Source organism: Emys orbicularis, chromosome 13 (assembly GCF_028017835.1).
Source record: "Emys orbicularis isolate rEmyOrb1 chromosome 13, rEmyOrb1.hap1, whole genome shotgun sequence".
NCBI classification, from domain to species: Eukaryota; Metazoa; Chordata; order Testudines; family Emydidae; genus Emys; species Emys orbicularis.
The window spans coordinates 43,880,476-43,904,983 of record NC_088695.1 but is presented as its reverse complement, the minus strand read 5'-3'; the positions used below and the strand labels follow the sequence as shown (position 1 = coordinate 43,904,983).

At 39.2% G+C, this 24,508-nt stretch overlaps 1 protein-coding gene across 1 annotated transcript in view; it reads right to left on the bottom strand.

Annotated features, from left to right (window-relative positions):
• Nucleotides 1-24,508, bottom strand: part of CEP112 (centrosomal protein 112) — a 303,594-nt gene that overhangs the window by 254,770 nt on the left and 24,316 nt on the right. The window contains exons 6-7 of the mRNA XM_065415534.1: nt 10,795-10,842; nt 10,593-10,670 (exon numbers count right to left, since the gene is read on the bottom strand). Coding sequence (XP_065271606.1) covers nt 10,593-10,670; nt 10,795-10,842 — 126 coding nt within the window. The remainder of the gene's footprint in view (nt 1-10,592; nt 10,671-10,794; nt 10,843-24,508) is intronic.

Genomic DNA, 24,508 nt, shown 5'->3' with positions numbered 1-24,508 from the left:
ATAGATTTGTTTTCTACTCCACAAGAGGTTCAAAATCAAATCTTAATAACATAGTCAGTTTTGTGTTTTTGAAAAACATAAATAAGGACTTCACTCCTTTTTTCACTCTATGGGTGGGTGGCATTCAGGATGGGTGGAGGTGAAGTTCAAAGGGAGCTTGCCTATTCCTCAAGATGAACCATTCCTGCCATCTGTTCTCAGTTGCTCTGAACTGCTGAAAACTGATCTGCCCTTGTTTTGTTGCCTCTTCCTTGTTTGAATCCAAGATTTTTCAGTGATGACAGTTTCCCAAATGGTTTAATCCATGTCAGAAGCATTGGGGGGAAAACTACTACAAACCACTGCCTGATGATGCTCATATTTGAACAACTCTGTGATGTGGTTATCATTGAAAATGGCCATGTGTTTGGCATTAGAGAGTTAAAACAGGTGCAGGGAAGGTTTATGAATGAAGGGCTAAAGGTTAAAAGCAAAAAACCACAGTTATTTTATTTAATGCTCTCCCCTTTTACCACAAAGAAGTTGAAAAAAAGCTAAATCTTTAGAAAAACTTTCCTTTCTACAGCACTACTTTTCTGTTAATATATTTCCATACTCTAAATGAAAAGGCCTCACTTTTAATTGAGCTTCACAGTCAAACTAAGAAGAAAACACATTTAAGCCTCCTGGTTAATAGTAAGCATATGATGATTGTGAAATACTTTCTATAACCTTTCAAGTTAAAAATAGCCCACAGTACAGTACCACTAGCAAAAGGGACTGGATCCCCCACTGTGTGGTTTGCAGGAGACTTTGCAATTTCAACAGAATCACTTGTTGAGTGTTTTACAGAGGCTCTTGGTGTGAATTCCTGCTATCTGCAGTTCACAATATTATTCAGCTGACATAAGTGTGCTTCTGATTAATTATTATTACTTATTATTATTATTATTATTTTCTATTCTACCTTTAATGAAACCCTGTCTTACCATGTCCTGGCACAATTGGTGGTTTTGAATACTGCCAATCCAAAGGACTAGACAATACCAAAGCAAGGCAGGAAAAGTGACGTCTACACAAGCCTGCTCAGTGTGATTGAGTATCGAGTTGGACTAGTAGTTGTTATAGACTCATAGACTTTAAAGTCAGAAGGGACCATTATGGTCATCTAGTCTGACCTCCCGCATGATGCAGGCCACAAAGGCTGACCCACCCACTTTCCCTTAACTCAGCTGTTGAAGTCTCCAGATCGTGATTTAAAGACTTCAAGTCGCAGAGAATCCTCCAGCTTGCGACCCCTGCCCTATGCTGCGGAGGAAGGCGAAAAACCTCCAGGGTCTCTGCCAATCTACCCTGGAGGAAAATTCCTTCCCGACCCCAAATATGGCGATCAGTAGAACCCCGAGCATACAGGCAAGAATCTCCAGCCGGACCCTCATTTTACCAGCGATGGCACGTTATTGCCTAATTGACTAAAATCACGTTATCCCATCAAACCATTCCCTCCATGAACTTATCTAGCCTAATCTTGAAGCCAGGGAGGTCTTTTGCCCCCACCGTTTCCCTCGGAAGGCTGTTCCAAAATTTCACCCCTCTGACGGTTAGAAACCTTCGTCTAATTTCAAGCCTAAACTTCCCCACGGCCAGTTTATATCCATTTGTTCTCGTGTCCACATTAGTACTGAGCTGAAATAATTCCTCTCCCTCCCTGGTATTTATCCCTCTGATATATTTAAAGAGAGCAATCATATCCCCCCTCAGCCTTCTTTTGGTTAGGCTAAACAAACCGAGCTCCTCGAGTCTCCTTTCATAGGAAAGGTTTTCCATTCCTCGGATCATCCTAGTGGCCCTTCTCTGTACCCGTTCCAGTTTGAGTTCATCCTTTTTAAACATAGGAGACCAGAACTGCACACAGTACTCCAAATGAGGTCTCACCAGCGCCTTGTATAACGGAAGCAGCACCTCCTTGTCCCTACTAGAAATACCTCGCCTAACGCATCCCAAGATCGCATTAGCTTTTTTCACAGCCACGTCACATTGCCGACTCATAGTCATCCTGCGATCAACCAGAACTCCGAGGTCCTTCTCCTCCTCCGTCACTTCCAACCTATGCGTCCCCAGCTTATAACTAAAATTCTTGTTAGTCATCCCTAAATGCATCACCTTACACTTCTCACTATTAAATCTCATCCTATTATTATTACTCCAATTTACAAGGTCATCCAAGTCTCCCTGCAGAATATCCCGATCCTTCTCCGAATTGGCAATACCTCCCAACTTTGTGTCATCCGCAAACTTTATCAGCCCACTCCTACATTCGGTTCCGAGGTCAGTAATAAATAGATTAAATAAAATCGGACCCAAAACCGAACCTTGAGGAACCCCACTGGTGACCTCCCTCCAACCTGACAGTTCACCTTTCAGTACTACCCGCTGCAGTCTCCCCTTTAACCAGTTCTTTATCCACCTCTGGATTTTCATGTCGATCCCCATTTTTTCCAATTTAACCAATAATTCCTCATGCGGTACAGTATCAAACGCTTTACTAAAATCGAGGTATATTAGATCCACCGCATTTCCTTTATCTAGAAGGTCTGTTACTTTCTCAAAGAAGGAGATCAGGTTGGTTTGGCACGATCTGCCTTTCGTAAACCCATGTTGTAATTTGTCCCAATTGCCATTCACCTCAAGGTCCTTAACTACTTTCTCCTTCAAAATTTTTTCCAAGACCTTGCATACTACAGATGTTAAGCTAACAGGCCTGTAGTTACCCGGGTCACTTTTTTCCCCCTTCTTGAAAATAGGAACCACATTAGCTATTTTCCAGTCCAACGGTACCACCCCCGAGTTTACAGATTCATTAAAAATTATCGCTAAGGGGCTTGCAATTTCTTGTGCCAGTTCCTTCAATATTCTAGGATGAAGATCATCCGGTCCGCCCGATTTAGTCCCGTTTAGCTGGTCAAGTTTGGCTTCCACCTCTGATGCTGTAATGTCAATCCCCCCTCCTTTATTCCCCTCTGTCCTGCTCCCTCTATTTCTAAGCCCTTCATTAGCCTTATTAAAGACAGATGCAAAATATTCATTTAGATATTGTGCCATGCCTAGATTATCCTTAATCTCCACTCCATCTACATTCTTCAGCGGTCCCACTTCCTCTTTCTTTGTTTTCTTCCTATTTATATGGCTATAAAACCTCTTACTATTGGATTTAATTCCCCTCGCAAGGTCCAACTCTACACGGCTTTTGGCCTTTCTCACTGCATCCCTACATGCTCTGACCTCAATAAGGTAGGTTTCCTTGCTGATCCCTCCCCTCTTCCATTCTTTGTACGCTTTCTGTTTTTTCTTAATTGCCCCTTTGAGACGCCCGCTCATCCAGCTAGGTCTAAATCTTCTGCCTACTATCCGTTTTCCCTTCCTCGGGATACAGGCCTCGGACAGCTCGTGCAACTTCAACTTGAAATAATCCCAGGCGTCATCTGCCTTTAGATCCCTAAGTATGTTAGCCCAATGCACTTCCCTAAGTAGTTGCCTTAATTTATTAAAGTTGGCCTTTTTGAAATCGTAAACCTTAGTCACAGTTTTATTTCTGTTAATCCTTCCATTTAGTTTAAACCGAATTAGCTCATGGTCACTTGAGCCAAGGTTGTCCCCTACAACCATTTCCTCAACGAGGTCCTCACTACTCACCAGCACCAAATCTAAAATTGCATCCCCCCTCGTCAGTTCAGTTACTACTTGATGAAGGAATTCATCTGCTAGCACGTCTAGGAACATCTGAGCCCTATTATTGTTACTAGCATTTGTTCCCCAATCTATATCTGGGAAGTTAAAGTCCCCCATGATTACACAGTTCTTATTAGTTTTTACTTCCCTAAAAACATTAAATAGTTCTCTGTCCGCATCCAGGCTAGATCCCGGCGGTCTATAGCACACCCCAAGCACTATCTCAGGGGAGGCTCTAGTAGTTCTTTTACCCAGTGTAATTATTGCCCAGACAGACTCTGTCTTATCCATTCCATCACTCATTATTTCTTTACATTTTACCTCAGTATTGACATACAATGCCACTCCCCCACCTTTACCTTTTTTCCGGTCATTCCTAAACAGCACATACCCTTCCATACCTGTACTCCAGTCATGACTACCGTTCCACCACGTTTCGGTTATTCCTACGATATCAGGTTTCATTTTTTGCACCAGGAGCTCCAATTCCTCCATTTTGTTACCTAGGCTTCTTGCATTGGTGTATAAACATCTTACTGTATGCTGTCTATCCTTTCTCCCATTAGTTATGCAATTTGGTACAGACCCCGTACTGTCCATCCGCCCCCTCCTTCTCATGTCCAATCCCCTACCCCTACCTATATCTGTGCTTATCTCTTCACCCTCCTTTTCAGTGTTGGAATCTGGCGTGGAGATTAACTGGACATCTCCCAACCGTCTCCCCCAAATTCCTAGTTTAAAGCCCTTTTGATGAGATGAGCCAGCCTCCCTCCCAGAAGTCTATTTCCTTCCCTACTCAGGTGAAGTCCATCCCGTGAGAACAGCTGTCTGTCCCCGAAAGCCTCCCAGTGGCCATACATCCCAAAGCCCTCCTTATAGCACCACTCCCTTAGCCAGCTATTTATCCTCACAATTCTGTCAGCCCTTTGCTGTCCTTCTCTAGGAACAGGCAGAATCCCACTGAAGATAATCTGAGCCTCAATTTCCTTAAGTGTCTTCCCCAGTCTGGCATAATCTCCCTTGATTCGCTCTAGTGAGAACCTAGCTGTGTCATTGGTTCCTACGTGAAGGATGATTAAGGGGTTCTTACCTGCTCCTTTTAGGATCCTTTTCAACCGCAGGTCCACATCCCGTATCTTAGCGCCCGGCAGACAGCACACCCTTCTGTTTTCTGGGTCCGCCCTGGTCACAGGCCTGTCTAACCTCCTCAGTAAGGAGTCTCCAATCACATAAACCTGCCTTTGCCTGGTGACAGTGCGATCTACTAATGTATCCCCTGTTCCCTGTAGTTGTAACTCCTGTCTGTTTCTATTTTCCCTTATAGTCCCCCTAGTGCCATCCTGTATCCTCCCGGGGCCGAGTATTGATGCTGTCTCCATCAACTCCTCCCCTCTTTCTATTGGACTAGCTGCTCTTCTTTTCTTCCTTTGCCTCCCACCATCAGTTACCACCTGCTGCGTCCCCTCCTCGTTATCCAAACACCCAAACCTGTTCCTGAGTTCTATTTCCCCCTCACTAGCCCTCCTTTTCCTAGGCCTGCTTCTCACGGTCACATGCTTCCACTGCTCTTGTTCTCCCCCCGACATTCCCCCCTCACAGACCATAGCCCCCGCTTCCACCTGCACCCCTGAGCATTCCCCTTCCGCCACTCCCTGCCTTTGCTCCAGTAGCTGCTCGAATCCCCTTCTAAACTCTACCAGGGTCTCTACCTGCATCTCCAACCCTCGGACCTTTTCCTCTAACAGGTCAATTAGGCGGCATTTCATACAGACATACCTCTGTTCAGGTACCCCTGCTAGGACCATATACATACCACAGCTGCCACATGCAATCATCTGCATTGTGTCCCCGGCTGCTAGGCTCATGGCTGCTGTAGTCTCCGCCCAGTGTGCCTGGAGCATCTTTTCAGATTAATTCCCTCATTAGTCATGGAAGTGTTGCCACCCAACCTTGCTCTTCCTCATGTCTAGGCCAAAGATTTTTTTTTTCTACTGATTGTCTTTAGGATTAGCCTTCATGTACATATAAAGTTAAGACATTTCTAAGTTTTATTGTTCTTATAAACACATCCACTATCAAAGGGCGGGAGGACTGATTGTTTGCAGATGATGGCCCTATCCTTTCCAACTCTGGCTAACAGATTTGGAGTTCTATGCAGTTCTAAGTATTTATGGGTAGTTTACTGAATTACGTACTGTGCTTTAATCTTACAACAATGTAGTTTATATATTTAAAATTAAGTATGTGTAAATCTTTTTTTGTTTTGCATTTTTTAAACATGTCATGGAATTTGCTTTCCCCCAACTTGGTCCACTGGCTCTAGAGAAATTAACTTTCTGGACAATGTGCAAGGCCCATCTTTTTACTTATGATTTGGGGAAGGAGTGCTGAATGGGGGCAATTTGTTTCATTATATTTACTGTTTTTGTCTGATGCTCACGTAATTATTATGGTGAGCTGAGCAGCTTGCTACAAAATACAAGGTATTTATTTTATATAGACAGTCTTTACACAAGAGAGCCCAGAGCATAGAGTAGACTGATATTTTATAAACTCAAAATAAATGAATAAAATATAATAACATCAATAGGACTACTAAGATTTGTTAAGACAAGCAGGATTTGGCATGTTAAGGTAAAATACATAAAATATGAATTTTTAAAAGGGGATGAGGGAAGAAAGACAAACATTTTATAAAAAAAGGCTATAAAGTACAAATGTGCAGATTTTTAAAAGTTAACCAAAAATCATCACATTTTCAAGGGTATTTATTTTAGTCAGATGAAAGTGGTGTTCTCAGATTTGAATACGTTGCTTTGAAAAAAAATTGTATATGCAGAATAGGTTTCACGCCCATCATTCTAGTCATATAATAAGAGTTCTGCTGTACTGTTTGTAAGGAGCATTACTGCAGGGGGGTTGGGAGGGAGGGTATCACAAAACAATTATCATGGGGTTACTTAGCAAAAGAGTCAATTCTTTTTTGGGCCAGGATGTTTACAGGACACATGTCAAGCTACCCACCAACTCACAATGCATTTTCAAACTTCTCAGAGAAGACACAAAAAATAAAAGCACTCCATGTAGAGCTCACACACACAAACTCAGGGTGTGGAGACCCACAAAACCCACACAAAAAATAATTCAAAATGAATCTTAGATGCAATAAATGAACAGGTTCACAGCTTTCTCTCTTTCAGTGCTCAAACATGGTAGCATTCAGATGTTTATTCCAGTACCACAATGTCATCTTAAAAACCAAAGATCTCACTACATGAAAGACATAATTAAAAGTGACCATTTCCTCTTAATTATTCACGTAACATATTCTAAAGAAAAAATTACTAGAACAGCATTCAATAATAAACGTCCAAAAATAATATGGAATCAAAACTGGAGTAAAAAGCAGGTGGATCTAACATATGCAAACTACCATTATGATAACAAAAAATTGTTGTTTTTTCCTTTGATATAACATGAAAAGACCTGGACATGGATACAAAACATCTCCTATCGTCTCACAAAATGCCAGCCATTTCTGATGATGGATAATAAAAGAAACATAGTTGAGAAAAACTGGATTTACACCAGCTAAGGTTCTAGACATCACTGGTTAACAATCAATATCCTGTTTATTATAGTGTCATTAAGAAATGCCCCCGCCACCAAACAAAGGGTGAGGTTTTCTGTTGGACCAGCAGGAGATGGACACGGTAGGGCTCTTTTCAGGGTCTGGAGGGTGGGGACACATAGAAAGTATGCCTTCCTGGGCACACAGGAAAAGCATGAACAGGGGTAGGTGATTGTGACCCAAGGACCTCTTGATGGCAACTGGCAGAGGGAACAGGGGTGCATAAAGGTTACAGGCATCCCCTGGGTCTGGTATTTACATTCTAGTTCACCAAAGAGTGTCATGGAAGATTTCTCCTGAAAGCCTGTGTCACAGTGGTCATCAAAATTTTTGAGAAATGTATGCATGGATAATATGTAAGGAGATTATGTATATATACACATACATATACTTATATAAGGCAGGTCATGCACAGGTAACATGCCTTGAGACAGACTCCACCAGAACAGGAGGTAGGAGACATTTATCTCCCTAGCCAACCATTGTGTATTGTGTCTTACAATAGAAGACAATTAGCATACTGAATCAAATGCTAATGAACAAACTGAGGGGACTTCAGGAGGAAAATTAACAGGAATAGGTAAACAGCAAGGTGAAAATCCTGTTTTATAAGTGAAGAAATAAAGGACTGGTCTGATATATCTGGGGTGCAGAAAGATGCTTTGGCATCCTTGATTCTATCCTTCATCTGGGAAGGCAAGTAGCCAGTGGGCTAATCTCATGAAAAGAGTCTCAGCCATCCTGAAAAATGCTCTGAGAAAGCCTTTGAGATAAGTAGTACCTTATTAGACAAGAGGACATCTTGTTAGTTGAATTTAGGCTCTAAAATGTATGTTCTGATATTATATGTCACCCTTTGTTTCCAATGTTTCTGTTTGCTATCATTTGACTCTCTGTTCTTTGTTAAATAAACTTAATCTTGTTTTCACTATACACATATGTAAGTGCTGTGTGTTAAGCAGAGATAGGGTCTAAGGTATAACTAGTAAGTTGTACTGCACTGTTCCTTTGTGAGCAGGTGTAATAATTCTGTGAGTGTTCAGTGGATAAGGAGCTGGACACCACGGGGTGACGCTCAGAGGACTCAGGGGTTGGAGTGTGCCTATCGTTAGCCTGCATGAGGGACAGCAGAGTCCACGTGGTCGGAGGGGGAGCGCTTGTGTTGCCTGTGACTCGGACAGTTAGGGAGCTGACCCCTGGAAGATACAGACAAGGCTTCCCCAAGTTAAGCAGAGGTGGTAGCAAGGTGCCTGAGTACCCCTGGGCAGTATCACAGTGATACCTCTCAAGCTCTGATTGACCTGTTCAGGGCAGGCAGGAGCAGCTGACTGGTTCATGCAGCTCCTCCCTCTGGGGGGAATAAGAGGCCCTCTCCTGGATGTGAGCTACAAGCCAGCCCACAAAGCATGCACTCGCCCAAACTCACCCTGTTTTGTAGTTGCCTGGCTAGAAGCCCCTGGTCCACCATGGGCCTACCCAGATTGCCTTTTCAGGGTCAGGAAGAGGAAGGGATTTTCCCATTGTATAAAATAGGCCAATATCCAATAGAGTGGAAGGGGTGGTTATTTGTTTGCTTTTTAAAACTCTCCCCAGCCTGAGGACCTGTTTGGTTAGTTAGAATTTAAAATGGAAAATTATAAAAATGGTTTAACTAGCAGTCAGCATCCAGTGCTGGCAGGCTAAGTGTAAACACAAGCACAGCATCCAGGAAGCCAATGGCATCTAACCCAGTTGTTCTCAGGGCAGCGGGTAATTGAGTCTCACATAGACTGAGTCACCTCCATCTGCATTTCTCATCCCACACACAAATGGTTTGGGATTCCAGCTCAAGTGTCAAATTCCCAGTTACAGGCTATCCAGGGGTTAGGCATAGGATCAGCAAACTCCACTATCCCACACTGGACTCAAATAATTGCCTGATAGCTCGAGGGCAAAGGGGTAGGGTAGAGGAGACAGTTGCCCTCCCACGCACCCCAGTATGTTATTTTAATGAATAAAATTTGCAGCCTGCTACTTTTATCTCACACACCATGTCTGTATCATCTGATGCATGGCCTGATCGATGAAAATTGAATACTGTAACCTCCCACAAACAAAACAACAACATGAGAACAGAACTGTGGGATATTTAGGCTGAAGTAATGTACATGTTTTATGGATCTCAAACTCTTGGCTGAAGGTTTGGAAGTTTAACCCTCAGAATATTTTCAAATTGCTAGTCTAGCAGTTTCTTAGGCTGACAGAGCATAATAGAATGCACAGTATTTGCCTAGTCTTCAAGTTGCTAACATGCATCAGTGAAATAGAATATGTACAGATGGAATGGCAAAGATGTCACAATAATATAGGTACAAGCATGTCATAAAAAGATTTCCCTGTTACAGTATTAAAGGATTTGGTTTTATAGTACAAGGAATAATGTGCCCCACATTGTACATAATAAGACTGTAAATTCCATCCAGGGGCTCTGGTGAAGACATCAGCCATAAGAGCAAAGCTTGAGTGCTTTGTTCATGACACCAGAATCCGTTATACCCCTAATTTATGTTCATAGGAAGTGATACATTATTTAATACGTTACATATTTTCAAAAATAATTCTTACAGCCTAGGTCTCTTGTCCACCTCCCACATCCCATGACACCTTTCTCCTTCAGCCTTCCAATATATTCCAGATATCATTCCTCAATTTCACAGGATAGTTTGATGGGAGTTAGGGAAAGGAAGAAGGAAGCTGTTGATGTTTATGCTATATATAAATTTCCAAAAGCACATATTTTGTATGTACTGACATGAATTAAAATAGAGTGGTCACCCTTCAGAACACTGGCAAATTCTACTGAAGTCAAACAGATACAGTTACTAGAATCTGTATTATACTGTAATTTAACAGGACTAATCACACGGGTAAAATTAATAATGTGTAAGTGTTTGCAGGACCAAAGGAAATTAATTGACATTTTAAAGGGCTACCAATGTACAGTTTTTCTTTAAATATTGAGGGTGTAATTTTTTCCTAAATTGTTGTAAAATAAATTATTTGCTTAGCACAAACTCAGTGACCTTGAAGTATATTGTCTTAAGCAAGGTTTCCAGCGTATCCATAGTTACACTGCTATACATATACTGTTTTTATTACATACCCTCTCTTCTTAGAAAGAACAGAGATTGCTGATCAAACCATCACTTATTTCACTAGAAAGAAATTTTTTTTTAGGACATTTAAAGATCCAGATACTTGAGAAGTATCTTACCTCTTTTTCGTGCATGCGAAACAGTGACTGTTCATCCCGAAAAGTGCTAATTTTTCCCAAGCCCATTTTGGGTGTCATCTATTGAATGAGAAAGATCATATTTAAAGTTCAAAGCATTACCTTGAGGAGAATCATTCTCAAGTGAAAAATATAAAAGTATGCAGTCTACCTCCATAAATCATCAAGGGAATATAACACCTACCAGAGACAGAGGTATGGGCTTCTCTCGCAAATATCTTGGATTTTCTAGCTGGAAAACAAGACAGTATACAACAGCAGCTTACTGATCATGTGACATAGCTTTTCATCATTATTTCTTATAAAATAACTTTAAAAAACTATGGCCAAATTTTACAAAAGTAGATGTAAATGTAAATATACGTTGTTAGCTTCAGTGGAGTTAATCTGGCTTTCCACTGGTTAAACTGAGAGAAAAATTCAACATAGTGTTTTTTCCAAAAAAATGTAACTGACTACAGTATGACTACACAAACAACGATCATACATGGAACTCACTGTAAAAAGAAAAATTCATTAAAAGTACTATATAATTACAGCGGCCCTTTCAATCACAAACTTTAAGAACTGCATTTGAAACACTGTGCACAAACCACTTCCTCTATCAGACAGCTATATCTCACTTAATTTTCTCTAATTATGAGATTCAAACATCACATCACACAGAATGCATAACATCCAGGAAATGCTTTCAAAAATATAATCTGTCAAATGTGGTATGAAGATTTGAAATGAAAATGTGATTGCAATACACGTCTTACAACATTAAGTCCTTTATTTTTAGAGAAGATTAAACTGATCTATCAGGCATGGCAAATACGAAATATATCAAGAGTGCTTGCCACTTTTTTGAATTTAGAAATGAAAGAAGGAGGCTTAATCTCTCTGTAATTTCAATCTGACACAGTATTCTTCTTTCCTGTCCTAAAATATTATGTTGTATTCTTATGTGCTGCTGAAGAGTTGTCATATATCACCCCAGAGGTGGCTATAGTTCAAAGATGTGCAATGTCAGCATATTTTACACACACAGTAACGTTTTTAAACATTCTAGGTTCCATTTGGATGAAAGGTGCTATATACATTCAAGATCATCATTATAGCCAAGCCAATACTTTAAAACATTAAAGCCTTTTTCTAAATAACCCATCACTATTTACCTTGCAGGAATTTATTATAGCAGACCAACCAGACCTTCTTTTAAACAAAGTTTCCTGTATTATTTAATGTGCATCACTGTATTTCAGAAAGAAAAATCAAAGTTCAACTTTTTACAGTGACCACATCCACTTATTAAAATAATGAGGACATTATTTCCTTGCTATCCATTTTCATCATAAAAACCATGATTGTACATTTCAATAAGTGCAGTCAGGGCTTTCCAAAAATATTCCAGCATAATGGAATTGAAGGGACACCATCACCTTAAAAATTACCAATGAAACTACCGATTCATATTGGGTTGACAGCAGATATGAACAGACAAAGGTGAACAAAAGAGACCATCGTATCCTTGGTGTAAGGAAAGGAGACCAAATGAAATTAGCGTGGTAGAGAAAGTGAGAGAAAACAAGGGAGAAAGAAAAGGAAAGCAGGAGGAGACTGAAGGATGAGGAGAAATGAAAAAAGAGCAAGCACAGAAGTTAAAAAAACAGAAAACTTAATAGAAGGAGCAGGAGAGGGAGAGACAAAAGCTGCAGCTCCAATGACAAACTTTGGAACCATAATCCTCTGCTTCTTCATAATGTCTTGTCCCTACCCATAACCTCACCCTGCCAAATCCTCCCCACCAGCATGGATCTAGGATTGAGCAGAGAGCCCTCCATAGGTTCCAAGGGATAAGGTACTCTTGGCCCCATAGCTATTTTGGGGGGGGCTGAACCTACATACTCTAAGCTTCAATTAACCTCAAGGAAAATTATGAGGAAACTAGGAATGCAGGATCAGGCTTCAAGGGTGTAAGTGCTTTTTAAACGTCCCACACTTTTCACATAAATTGTAAACAATTTTTCTTAGCTTTTTAAAGATAAAAGTTGTTAAAGATTTACAACCAATTGACATAATTTATTTGGGCATGAAACGCAATGATTTTCAGCCTTGCTTAATTTCAGCACCACTTTGAATAAGGAAGGTATACGCTAGTTGTTTACAAAAGGGGGGGGGGGAAATGTGGCTCTAATACGTTCTATGGCCTAAGTCTTACATTTTCTGATTTTGTAACAGCAGCCAGATGTGCTTTGAAGTTAAATGTTCCCACTTTGTTACTTGTTGTGGATTAAATCCACTTAAAATGATCTGTAAACATTTAATGTCTCAACATTCATTCCTTTCATGCTAGTCTTCTGCAAAACTTCTTGTTCTCAAAATTATACCACATTAAAGGAGGAATATCACAGTGAAGAGTGCCCCAAAAAGGGGGGGGGACTTGTATTTGTGAGAAACATGCAAATTTAAAAATAAGAAGTCAAAGGTCGAAGACAAATCAAACCACATATGTATGATGTAGAAGGTTTGCCATGTGTCGAATAGTAAATCACATGACATATTTTTTTGGCTATGAAGCAAGTAAAATACATCTTTACTTGACATACAGTTTAACTCTCATTTGCAAATGCCCTTAGTACAAACTGACTTTTCAAACATTTTTTGTAGAAAAGGTTTTGGATTTTTCTATTCTGCCCATTAATCAGTCAAACAATTATACAGGCAACAGAGCACGTTTTGTTTTGTGAAATTTAGTTTGGTCACCTTAAAACACTTGAGCCCCCATAAGCCAAGAGTTCGATGGTGGGAAAGCTAAGGGGGGCACCCGTTTAAAAAACACTCAGAACAAAGAGGGGGGGAAAACTATGGAAACTATCCCCTTTTTCAAAATTAGTGGAGCTGTGGGGCAGGGCAGAAAATCAGCACATCAGCAAGAAAGAGCAATTCAGTCAAACTGTCAAATTTCAGCTGGATTTTCCATAACACTTTCAGCTCTATATCCACTAATACCTATAATTTAAAGCAACCGATACATGCTTCAGGAAAAATGTCAACCCACAACACACTTGATTCAAAAAGTTGTTTTCTGTTTGATCAGCTGATAAAGATAATCCACTTTACCTTGTTGTGCGCTATCACACTACAGTCCATAACCTTTAAAAAGATATGTTCTGTATTTCACTGGGTATTGAAATTACTTTTTATACTTCTATAAACAAAAGACATGTTAAATCTTGTAAAAACTTTCCATGGCATGTTTCATCCATTTACTAAAATGTGTTTTTACACCTCTTAATATAGCAGTGACCTACTACCTATGGGCATGAACCAAAGCCGCTCAACATAAAAAAATTTTTTAAAAAGGCTTCCACTCACTAATTCAGGCCCCAATTACCTTATACAAACCAACATTTTTGTTCTAATCTGGACACTGTTGTCAAAAGGTCAATATAGAGAGACGCTGTATCAGCTATACTGTGAAACCTTACTCATCCACTTTAAGTCATCAATATGACAAAGCACAGAGAACCATAGCTGCAAATAAACCCCACATAAAACCAGCGGACACTGTTCAATGTTTTTGCTAAATATTTGTATACCAACATGTACATAAATGATTACATATTTATTTTTATTTTTTACTTCCTATGGCAAGATACTGTTGTAAAAAAAAAAAAAAAGTACATATTTAATTTGGGTTTTGCTCTGGAATTTCTATTTAATGCCTGGAATATTACCCCACCCTAGATGGTCATGCAGGACAGTAAAGTGAAGTAAGCACACATGCGTACACACATACTGCATTACCGCAAGCATATGCACCCAGTAGTCCTCCACTTCCCACTACCTCAGGCAGGTGGGTAGGGAGGGGAAAGACAGGGGAAGACAGTGGATGGAACCAAGGCTCCGTCCCTGTAATGCATTAGCCAACAGAGTGGAGCTGGCATGATGGAGGAATTAAACTGCACTAAGGAGACTTCCCGCAAAAGCAAAGAGGAAGCAGGAAAGGAAATGTGATTCTGAGCATCAGCTCCTTCCACAGGGCTTCTCCTGGGTAGGCACAGCTGCACACCATTCCTTATACAAAGTTTAGCATGAGGCTCAATCTAACCCTAAATATATAAAATTATAACCAGAGTCCCTATTCCTTTTAAACAGCAAATATCACAGAAATGGCTACATATCAGGACTCAATCTTCCCGCTCCTCCCCTGCATCATATTTTGTTCTTTGGAAGCCACTTATTAAGGAATACTTTGAAAACTAAAATAATACAGGACTTATTGCAGTTCAATACTAGAATTGAAAGGCAACTTTTAAGATTTAGGAGAAAAACATTTGAATCAGCAAGCTTGCTGCACATTTCCCTGTAAGCTTCTTCAAAGAGAAAAATATGTTTGGTTTTCAAAACAAGGATGGAAAAACACACATGAAAGAGTTAAGAACACTTACGATTTTGAAATGGTAAACAACTAAACTGAACCTTGACCTGAGTTCTTACTTTAATCTAACAAACCCAGTCAGCCAGCATGTTTGCTACAGAAACAAATGCTGAATAGTTTCAGGAAATTTAAGTATGGACATTCTTATCTAACATTGTGATTTGTAGTGAAGTACACTCTAAGATTGCTGCTGCAGTCTTGGAGGAAGGACATTAAAGGATTTGAAAACTGTTTGTCCGCATGAAAGTTGAATTTATTTTTTGAAGTCACACCACCACTTGGAGTTCACTGTGGGAAAGTTTTTACAGTGGTGCTGCCCTCCAACATCACAATATATACAGTAGGTATGTTTACAATAAGCAACAGAGAGAAACTACGAAAACCAAACAAAAGAAAGGACATGGCTTGTACAGAAATAGTCGAGTTTAACTGGAATAGAGAGACAAGAAGGAAGATCTGAGCCAAGTACCCAAGAAACTTCAGGCATACATTGCACTATTGCTGAAGCCACCCAAGAATTCGCCATAATTTTATCTACTTTAAACCTGTAGGACAGCTATATTCCTTCTGGACAAAGATAGATAGATCTTTGATGCACAGATCTCCTTTGGCAGCCAGTCAATGCTGCCCCTCTACCACAGCCAGAACGGTCTCTAGAGAAAGAAATACACAGTGCCCTTGCCCCCAAACTCCCAGGACTAAGCGCATTCAGCCCAAATTACGCCTTCTACAAAAGAGGGTGCAAGTGCAATGGACTTGAACGGAAATGGTGTCCACATTCGGCAGGGCTGACTTTGGTCCACTGTTTCTACAGTCCTGCCCAGATGGAAAGCAAGAGATTATGGATCAGGTTTTACATAAGAACGATCAGACTAAAGGTCCATCTAGCCCAGTATGCTGTCTTCCGACAGTGGCCAATGCCAGATGCCCGAGGGAAGAAACAGAACCATCAAGTGATCTATCCCCTGTAGCTCATTCCCAACTTCTGGCAAACAGAGGTTAGGGACCACAATCTCCGCCCATCCTGGCTAATAGCCATTGATGGACCTTTAGATTTTCAAAATTGATTTTGAGTCCCAATTTCATACACCTTAAAGGGGCATAATTTTCAGAAAATGCAAAGCTCCCACTTCTGAAAATAAGGACACTTTCAGACATCTCCATTTGGGCACTCAGAACCTGGGACAACCAAAACCACTACTTATTTTTGAAAATCTTGGCCCAGATCTTTGAAAATATGAAGAAATACAAAATACATTGAAGTAAAGAAAATTATTAAACATTAGTCCAGCTATTACAGAATTTAATGGATGGTTCTCCTATCAGAGGACTTCATTTTACTGATCAGACTAGGCACTTTATGATGTGGTTTTACACATGCTGTAAAGCAGCAAGAACATTTCATTTTAGATGGGTTTTCTGAAAGATTCAATGCACTAACATTTTAGCATAAATTTGAAAAGAAAATTATGTTAATCACTTAATTATCATACCTATTGTATTCTATATACATAGTACAATAATTATATTTATAATTATTTCAAATATAAAACAATTAGACTAGTCCACTACTCTAAATGCTGCCCCCACCAGGAACACCTGTTTAATTATGAGCTCTATAAGCGTTGTAGAGAAACACATTTATCCCCAGGAAGAATGAAAAGCCTCACATCCCTTTCCAGCTAATTACTTTGAGGAACCCAGGAAATAGTCTTGCTGGACTCAAGCAATTTATGTTTCGTTTCTCCAAGAAGAAAAAAAATTAAGCAGTGGATCCTAAGTCATTTTTCTATCCCTTTCTTCCACCGTCCAACCTAAGAAAATTTAATGTAAATCACTGACCAAAGAATTTCTTAGGCAGTCCTTTTTAATTCTTTATTATAAGAGAATCTTACAAATGAGAAATTCTTTGAGATGAGACTTAAAATCAAGGTCCTGAGCACTTTTTATTAAAGATCCCATGGCATAGTACGTTTGATAAACGTTGGGAGTTAATCCATTTTTAGTTGGATAAATTCCAATGCAAAAAAAATAATCAAAGCATACCTTGCCTCACTAAAATTCTCTTCCAATTTCAATTGGATACAATATTTGTGTGCATTTCCTTTCCTGAACTATTGTGTTGTATTTCCATCACACATCAAAGAGCCACCATAGCATACTTCAGAATTGGCTCCACTCAGTGGTAGATGGAAATGCTATCTCAGGGATATGGTGAAGCCTATTTCAGTGTTTACAAATTGCCCTGGGGGCTCTGGATGAAAGGAGTTACAACAGTATCCATTTGTTAATACTAGTTCAGTTATACTGTATAAATATTATTTCTCACATTGATGTTTTATTGTCCATATAGGTTCTCTCACACAAGAATTCTTTTCACTCTAGAAAGTTAACCAACAACTTTGCTTACATCAGAGAAAAGCAATAAAAAATTTCCAAAGGTAATATAAACAGTTACATTTAATTTAAAGGAAAAGAAGTTTGCTTTATAAATTATTTTACTCTCAATCGATAAGCAATTTTTCTAAAACAAAACTAAAAACAAGGTCTGATCACTCGCAATGTATATTAAAATTTGTGATAGAATACCTACGGTCTTTAGGCTGCTGTATACTCTAGAATTTAAAAAAATATTTTTAACAGATTCTAAAATAAATTACAAAAATGACAAAACGAGTTCAAAGTAGCTGCAACATAATTGGAGATTTGAACTCAACTAATCTTACAGAAGGAAAACTTTTTTCCTTCAAAACAGCAATACAGTAGATTTTTTTTTCTGCATGACTAATTCAACTTCAAGGCAGCAAAACTTAATCAAGGACAGTCCCATATCAATTTAGATAAAACTCAATAAAGGCTCAAAAAGAGACTATTATAATGTATTTAAAAGTCATCTTACATTAGTGTTCCATTTATGAAAGGCGAAATTTATCAAGATCAAAAGCCTACTTTTCAAATGTGTCCAAACATGACTAGAATCTAAAGAGCTAAAATAATATAATGTGTGATAGGGATATTCAAGTATGCTCTAAGACAAATGGGGCAATAGTGTTACTAGCAAGAAGCAACAAAAGCTCAGCAATGTGACACTTTTTGATACAATAGATGTTTAAATATTTTTCTTGTAGAGGAAGACATTGTTGATATCATAAAGATACTTTGAAGCTTTCATATCATAACACTTGTTAAGCATTAACCTCTCCATTTGGTTCGGAAATCATAAACACTGACTTCCCTAAACAAAGCATTTCATGATAGTTCTGATAAGAAGCCATATTCTGCAATAAAAATACATAATCACACGTTAAAAAATAAAAGTAGAGTCAATCAGGCCCATGAATCAAAAAACATACAAGACAATATTTGGAAGCAGTGTTAAATTTCAGATCTGACCTTATACATGTACTATTGCAAACACATTCTAAATTCCATATTCTTCCCATATAACTAGACACAACAAATAAAAAGGCAAATCTGCTAAAACTGTACTAACAGTCAAAAATCTAGATAAGAATTCAGACTACCAGTTTAGACTTGACTTAGCCAGAAACAAGAAGTTACAAGCACTTAGCAGCTCAGCATCAGGCCTTTATTTATTGATCCTATTTTTACATATACTCAGAACTTATATGTTGATAAGACTGAGATGAGGATACTTTCCTTATACTGTCAATGATTCCTCGTTGGAAAAATCAGCCCGCAGGCCCATTGTAAATGGACTCTCAGAAAACAGCTGCAACAGATAAGGCCATTTTCCTTCTCTGAAGCAATTCTCACACCACAGTGATCCATTTCTTTACAATCTCAAGATTACTGCAAGATGCGCAACCTGGCGGTACTTTCAAAAAGGGGTAGAATGCAAGTAACTTGGACTGTTAATGGGGAAAGCTGTTAGACATGCCACACCAGAACTTACTTTGTGCTCCATTCCTGCTTCCTATTCATTTTCTGGTGCAGTCTAAGGTGTTTGTTATGTTCTGCAAAACCATAAATGGTCTGGGTGCCAGTTACTTAAGGGATAACCTCTGTGTGTGTGTGTGTGTGTGTGTGTGTGTGTGTGTGTGTGTGTGCACGTGTGTCCTGAAATGGGAATTATTTTCTGGGTCATTCTCTGTGTCAGCTCATTAAGTTAAACTCTTTGTGGGAAGCAGCAGGGTGCTTTCTAACACCTCTGAAACCTATTCCTTCAAGTGGTTTGGCAGGGCACAGTATAAGATTTTGCTTGTTGGTGGCACAAAGATGGCAGCAGTGGAAATAGGAATCTTTTCATTTCAGTCCTCCCAAGAACTGAGCATGCTACTCTGTGGAAAAGAGAACATGCTCAGGATCAGAACTCTGATCTCTCAGTATAATCCCACAAAGCAAGCATGCTGGCCCTGGGTAGTAGCGTTTATACAAACACAGATGACTGGGAGTTACTCTATTTGTAAATTGACCTGATAAAGGAAGAATAATATTCAAACTTCTCTAAAAGAAATATCGAGCATACGGAAATGCATTTCATAAAGTATTTGAAAGTATTTTTTATCAAGGTAATTCAAGGTGAAGGAAGATTTAGAATAGGAAATACACTATGTACACTAAAGCAAAAGTTATTGTTTTTTTGGAAAGCTTCCAGCAGTCTCACTCTTCTTCTCAAGCTATAGTTGCAAGCCAAAACATATTGCCAGCTCTGGCAAGCCAATGATTTCTTGCTTTCCTCCCACTAGACATTTAAGAATACACACTGGTGTCCATTATGCTTCCTGACTGCCACCTCATGACAGTGATTTAAATCTGCTTTGGTACTGAAGTGCATAAAGCACTCTTGACTTGTGGATCTATCTTAAAGAGAGACATTCAGAGAAAGATTATTTCAGAGGACATATAAATTTAAGCGCATCGAATACAGTAATATTTATTTATTTAGGCCCTACTTAAAACCCCATAAGAATGAGAAAAAGAAAAAGCAGGTCTTTATCCACCTGTAATTTCTCAAATGTTTTACAGAGGAGTATTATGGTTTTGAGTGAAGAAAATGTATATGATTTTTCAAGAGCCAACCGAAGGGAAATGTTAGATTTCACGAATAAACAGAATAAGACTTTGATTGTATATAGGGCCTCATATTCAGGGTATCCTTAAAACATGTAATAAAAGAATGACAGGGTACCAATAGTGCAATGGCTGTGTGGTCACATTCCTCAACTTGTGTGTACCACAGAATAGTTCTTTATTATCTTTATTTTTCTTTAAATAGAAATGGGGTATATTAGCCAATTACATCTTTGGAATCTATTTCATGTACAGAGCCATAAGAGCTCAAAAGAAGGAACCTGCCTCATCCAAAAGATGGCATTTCCATTTTCGCAGCATCTTCTGTACTGCCCCACATGCCATGACTGCGAAAGAACAAATATGCTAATCTATTTGTGGAGAGATTAAATATGTTCTCATATGTTAGAGTTGGAGAATGAGATTGTCTGGGCTTCATTATGTTGTTGTTGTGTTTTCGTTTGTTTGTTTGTTCATTCTTCTTATGCTACCAGGCCTAATGTTAGAAAGCCTGTATGTAACCATATGAAATAAGAAGTCTTTTAAATATCTTTTCTGAAACATGTATTATAATATTTAGCACTTCTACACACTTTATATTTTAAAAGCATTTTACAAATATCAAATAATCCTCAGAACAGCCCTGAAAGGTAAATGTATTTAATGTAAGTGTAAAGTTGTATATACAATATCTGCCACTATTACTTCCTTTTGATAAGTCCTAGACCAATAATCCTGCCTTTTACACTCAGAATTCCCAGAAATTCACAGGGCTGCCCAGAGGATTCGGGGGCTTGGGGCAAAGCAATTTTGGGGGCCCCTTCCATAAAAAAAAGTTGCAATACTATAGAATACTATATTCTCATGGGGGCCCCTGTGGGGCCCGGGGCCTGGGGCAAATTGCCCCACTTGCCCCACCCTCTGGGCAGCCCTGGAAATTCCTTTGCTTTGGTACCAATCTTATTGTGGGTGTTATAACTGAATCGGCATTAAGAGATTAGTTAGCATATCAAATTAAACAAACTTTCAAGGAAACATTCTGTCTTTAGCACTGTCCAAAAGATGACCGGTCCTTCAGTTAATAAGAATTTCCACCTCCCCACCACAAAGAAAAGATTATTAGATTATATTCCTACAGGTTTATGTGGAGGAAATATTTAGTTTCCTATGCCACGCCTAGAGGTAAAAAAAAAAAAAAAAGTATTAAAACTACATTTTGCCCCTAGTTAATATCAGAAAGTATAGTTATAACTAGGGCTGTCAAGCAATTAAAAAAATTAATCACGCAATTAAAAAAATTAATCGCAATTAATCACACTGTTAAACAATAATGGAATACCATTTATTTAAATATTTTTGGATGTTTTCTACATTTTCAAATATATTGATTTCAATTACAACACAGAATACAAAGTGTCCAGAGCACACTTAATAGTTATTTTTGATTATAAGTATTTGCACTGTAAAAACCAAAAGAAATAGTATTTTGCAATTCACCTCATACAAGTACTATAGTGCAATCTCTTTATCATGAAAGTTGAACTTACGAATGTAGAATTATGTACAAAATAAACTGCATTCAAAAATAAAAAATGTAAAATTTTAGAGCCTGCAAGTCCACTCAGTCCTACTTCTTGTTCAGCCAATGGTTAAAACAAACAAGTTTGTTCACATTTGCAGGAGATAATACTGCCCACTTCTTGTTTACAACGTCACCTGAAAGTGAGAACAGGCATTCTCATGGCACTGTCATAACCGGCGTCACAAGGTATTTACGTGCCAAATGTGCTAAAGATTCATATGTTCCTTCATGCTTCAACCACCATTCCAGGGCACATGCATCCATGCAGATGATGGGTTCTACTCAATAACAATCCAAAGCAGTGTGGACCAACGCATGTTGATTTTCATTATCTGAGTCAGATGTCACTAGCAGAAGGTTGATTTTCTTCTTTGGTGGTTCAGGTTCTGTAGTTTCCGCATCGGAGTGTTGCTCTTTTAAGATTTCTGAAAGCATGCTCCACACCCCATCCCAATCAAATTTTGGAAGGCACTTGAGATTCTTAAATATTGGGTCGAGTGCTGTAGCTATCTGTAGAAACCTCACATTGGTATCTTCTTTGCGTTTTGTCAAATCTGCAGTGAAAGTGTTCCTAAAATGAACTACATGTCCTGGGTCTTCATCCGAGACTGCTATAACATGAAATATATGGCAGAATGCAGGTAAAAGAGCAGGGGGACAAACAATTCTCCCCCCAAGGAGTTCAGTCACAAATTTAATTAACACATTATTTTTAACGAGTCTCATCAGCATGGAAACATGTCCTCTGGAATGGTGGCCGGAGAAAAAAGGGCCAAATGAATGTTTAGCATATCTGGCACGTAAATACCTTGCAATGCCGGCTACAAAAGTAGGAGCATTGCCAGCAGATCGAGGGAAGTGATTATTCCCCTCTATTCGGCACTGGTGAGGCCACATCTGGAGTATTGCGTCCAGTTTTGGGCCCCCCACTACAGAAAGGATATGGACAAATTGGAGAGTCCAGCGGAGGGCAACGAAAATGATTAGGGGGCTGGGACACATGACTTATGAGGAGAGGCTGAGGGAACTGGACATATTTAGTCTGCAGAAGAGAAGAGTGAGGGGGGATTTGATAGCAGCCTTCAATTACCTGAAGGGGGGTTCCAAAGAGGATGGAACTAGGCTGTTCTCAGTGGTGGCAGATGACAGAACAAGGAGCAATGGTCTCAAGTTGCAGTGGAGGAGGTCTAGGTTGGATATTAGGAAAAACTATTTCACTAGGAGGGTGGTAAAGCACTGGAATGGGTTACCTAGGGAGGTGGTGGAATCTCCATCCTTGGAGGTTTTTAAGGCCCAGCTGGCATGATTTAGTTGGGGTTGGTCCTGCTTTGAGCCGGGGGTTGGACTAGATGATCTCCTGAGGTCTCTTCCAACCCTAATCTTCTATGATTCTATGAGCTCTCAACCTCTCATTGGTCAGCCAGGAGCTGATTGGCCCTCACTTTAAACCCTTTCCTGGTCTTTTGAGGCTTCTTTCCCCCTCTAGCTGTTCTCAAGTTGCAGTGGGGGCGGAATAGGTTGGATATTAGGAAAAACTATTTCATTAGGAGAGTGGTGGAGCACTGGAATGGGTTACCCAGGGAGGTGGTGGAATCTCCATCTTTAGAGGTTTTAAAGGGCCGGCTTGACACAGCCGTGCCTGGGATGATTTAGTTCGGGTTGGTGCTGCTTTGAGCAGGGGATTGGACTAGATGACCTCCTGAGGTCTCTTCCAACCCTAATCTTCTATGATCCTAAGAGAGCAGCATTATCTCCTTGTAGGCTCTGAAGTTTTACATTGTTTTGTTTTTGTACACTTTTTGATTTCAATTACAACACAGAATACAATATATATGAAAATGTAGAAAAACATCCAAAATATTTAGTAAATTCTATTATTTGTTATTGTTATTGATATTCTATTGTTTAACAGTGCGATTAAAATTGGGATTAGTCGCAATTAATTTTTTTTAGTTAATCACATGAGCTAACTGCGATTGACAGCCCTAAATTATAACTTGTTAAACATCCAGAGACTGAAGTTCCCCAACTATTCAAATACTTAACATGTTTAAAAAACGTGCACATTTTTGTAATCTAATCTATCTAGATATTCATACAATGCACTTCTCAATAGTCTGCAAATGCCTGTTAAGTTCTTGTTATTGTCCCCTGCAAGGAATTTCTTGTATAGCATCGACTACTACTGAAAAGGCTGTTTGGAAGTTTAGTATTCAGGTAATTTCACGGTATGTAATTTAGAATCTTTTAAAAATGTGTTTTTCAGAGAAGTCTTAAAATGGTAGAAATTGATCTTTTATCGCTGTATAAAAGTTGAGTTGCTCTCAGGGCCAAGAAGGTGCATCTAGGACCTTTTTGTTCATCTCCCCTTTAGATTTGGAACAAGCAGGCAGAGAGCTAGTGAACTGACTCAAGGTCAAGCTTTTCCTCTTCTGGGAAGAAGAAAAGCAAGTGTGCAATTTACGTTTAGAATGTCAACAGGCACCAAAGCATGAGAGATAATACTGTGAAAAAGAAGCAAAAAAACAGAAGTTCTCTGTTATCGCTTACATTTTTACTGAAGAAAACCATACACCATGAATGCAAAACACTGGCCAAGATTTCTAAATACGGTTATGTCCATCCGTGTTGGGGACAGCATAAGAAAAATAAGCAGCATTCGGACATTTGACCAAATGGAAGATAGACTAGAAAAATGTTATCTTAACCCAAATAAACAACATTTTAAACAAAGTGTTCAGGTTGAAAGTGTGTTTCAGCTGAACCCAGCTAACATTCCTACCTCCATGCCCTCCACCCCTACCAAAAAGTTACAGATTTACATCAAGAAAAAAAAAGGTTAAATGAACACTCAGT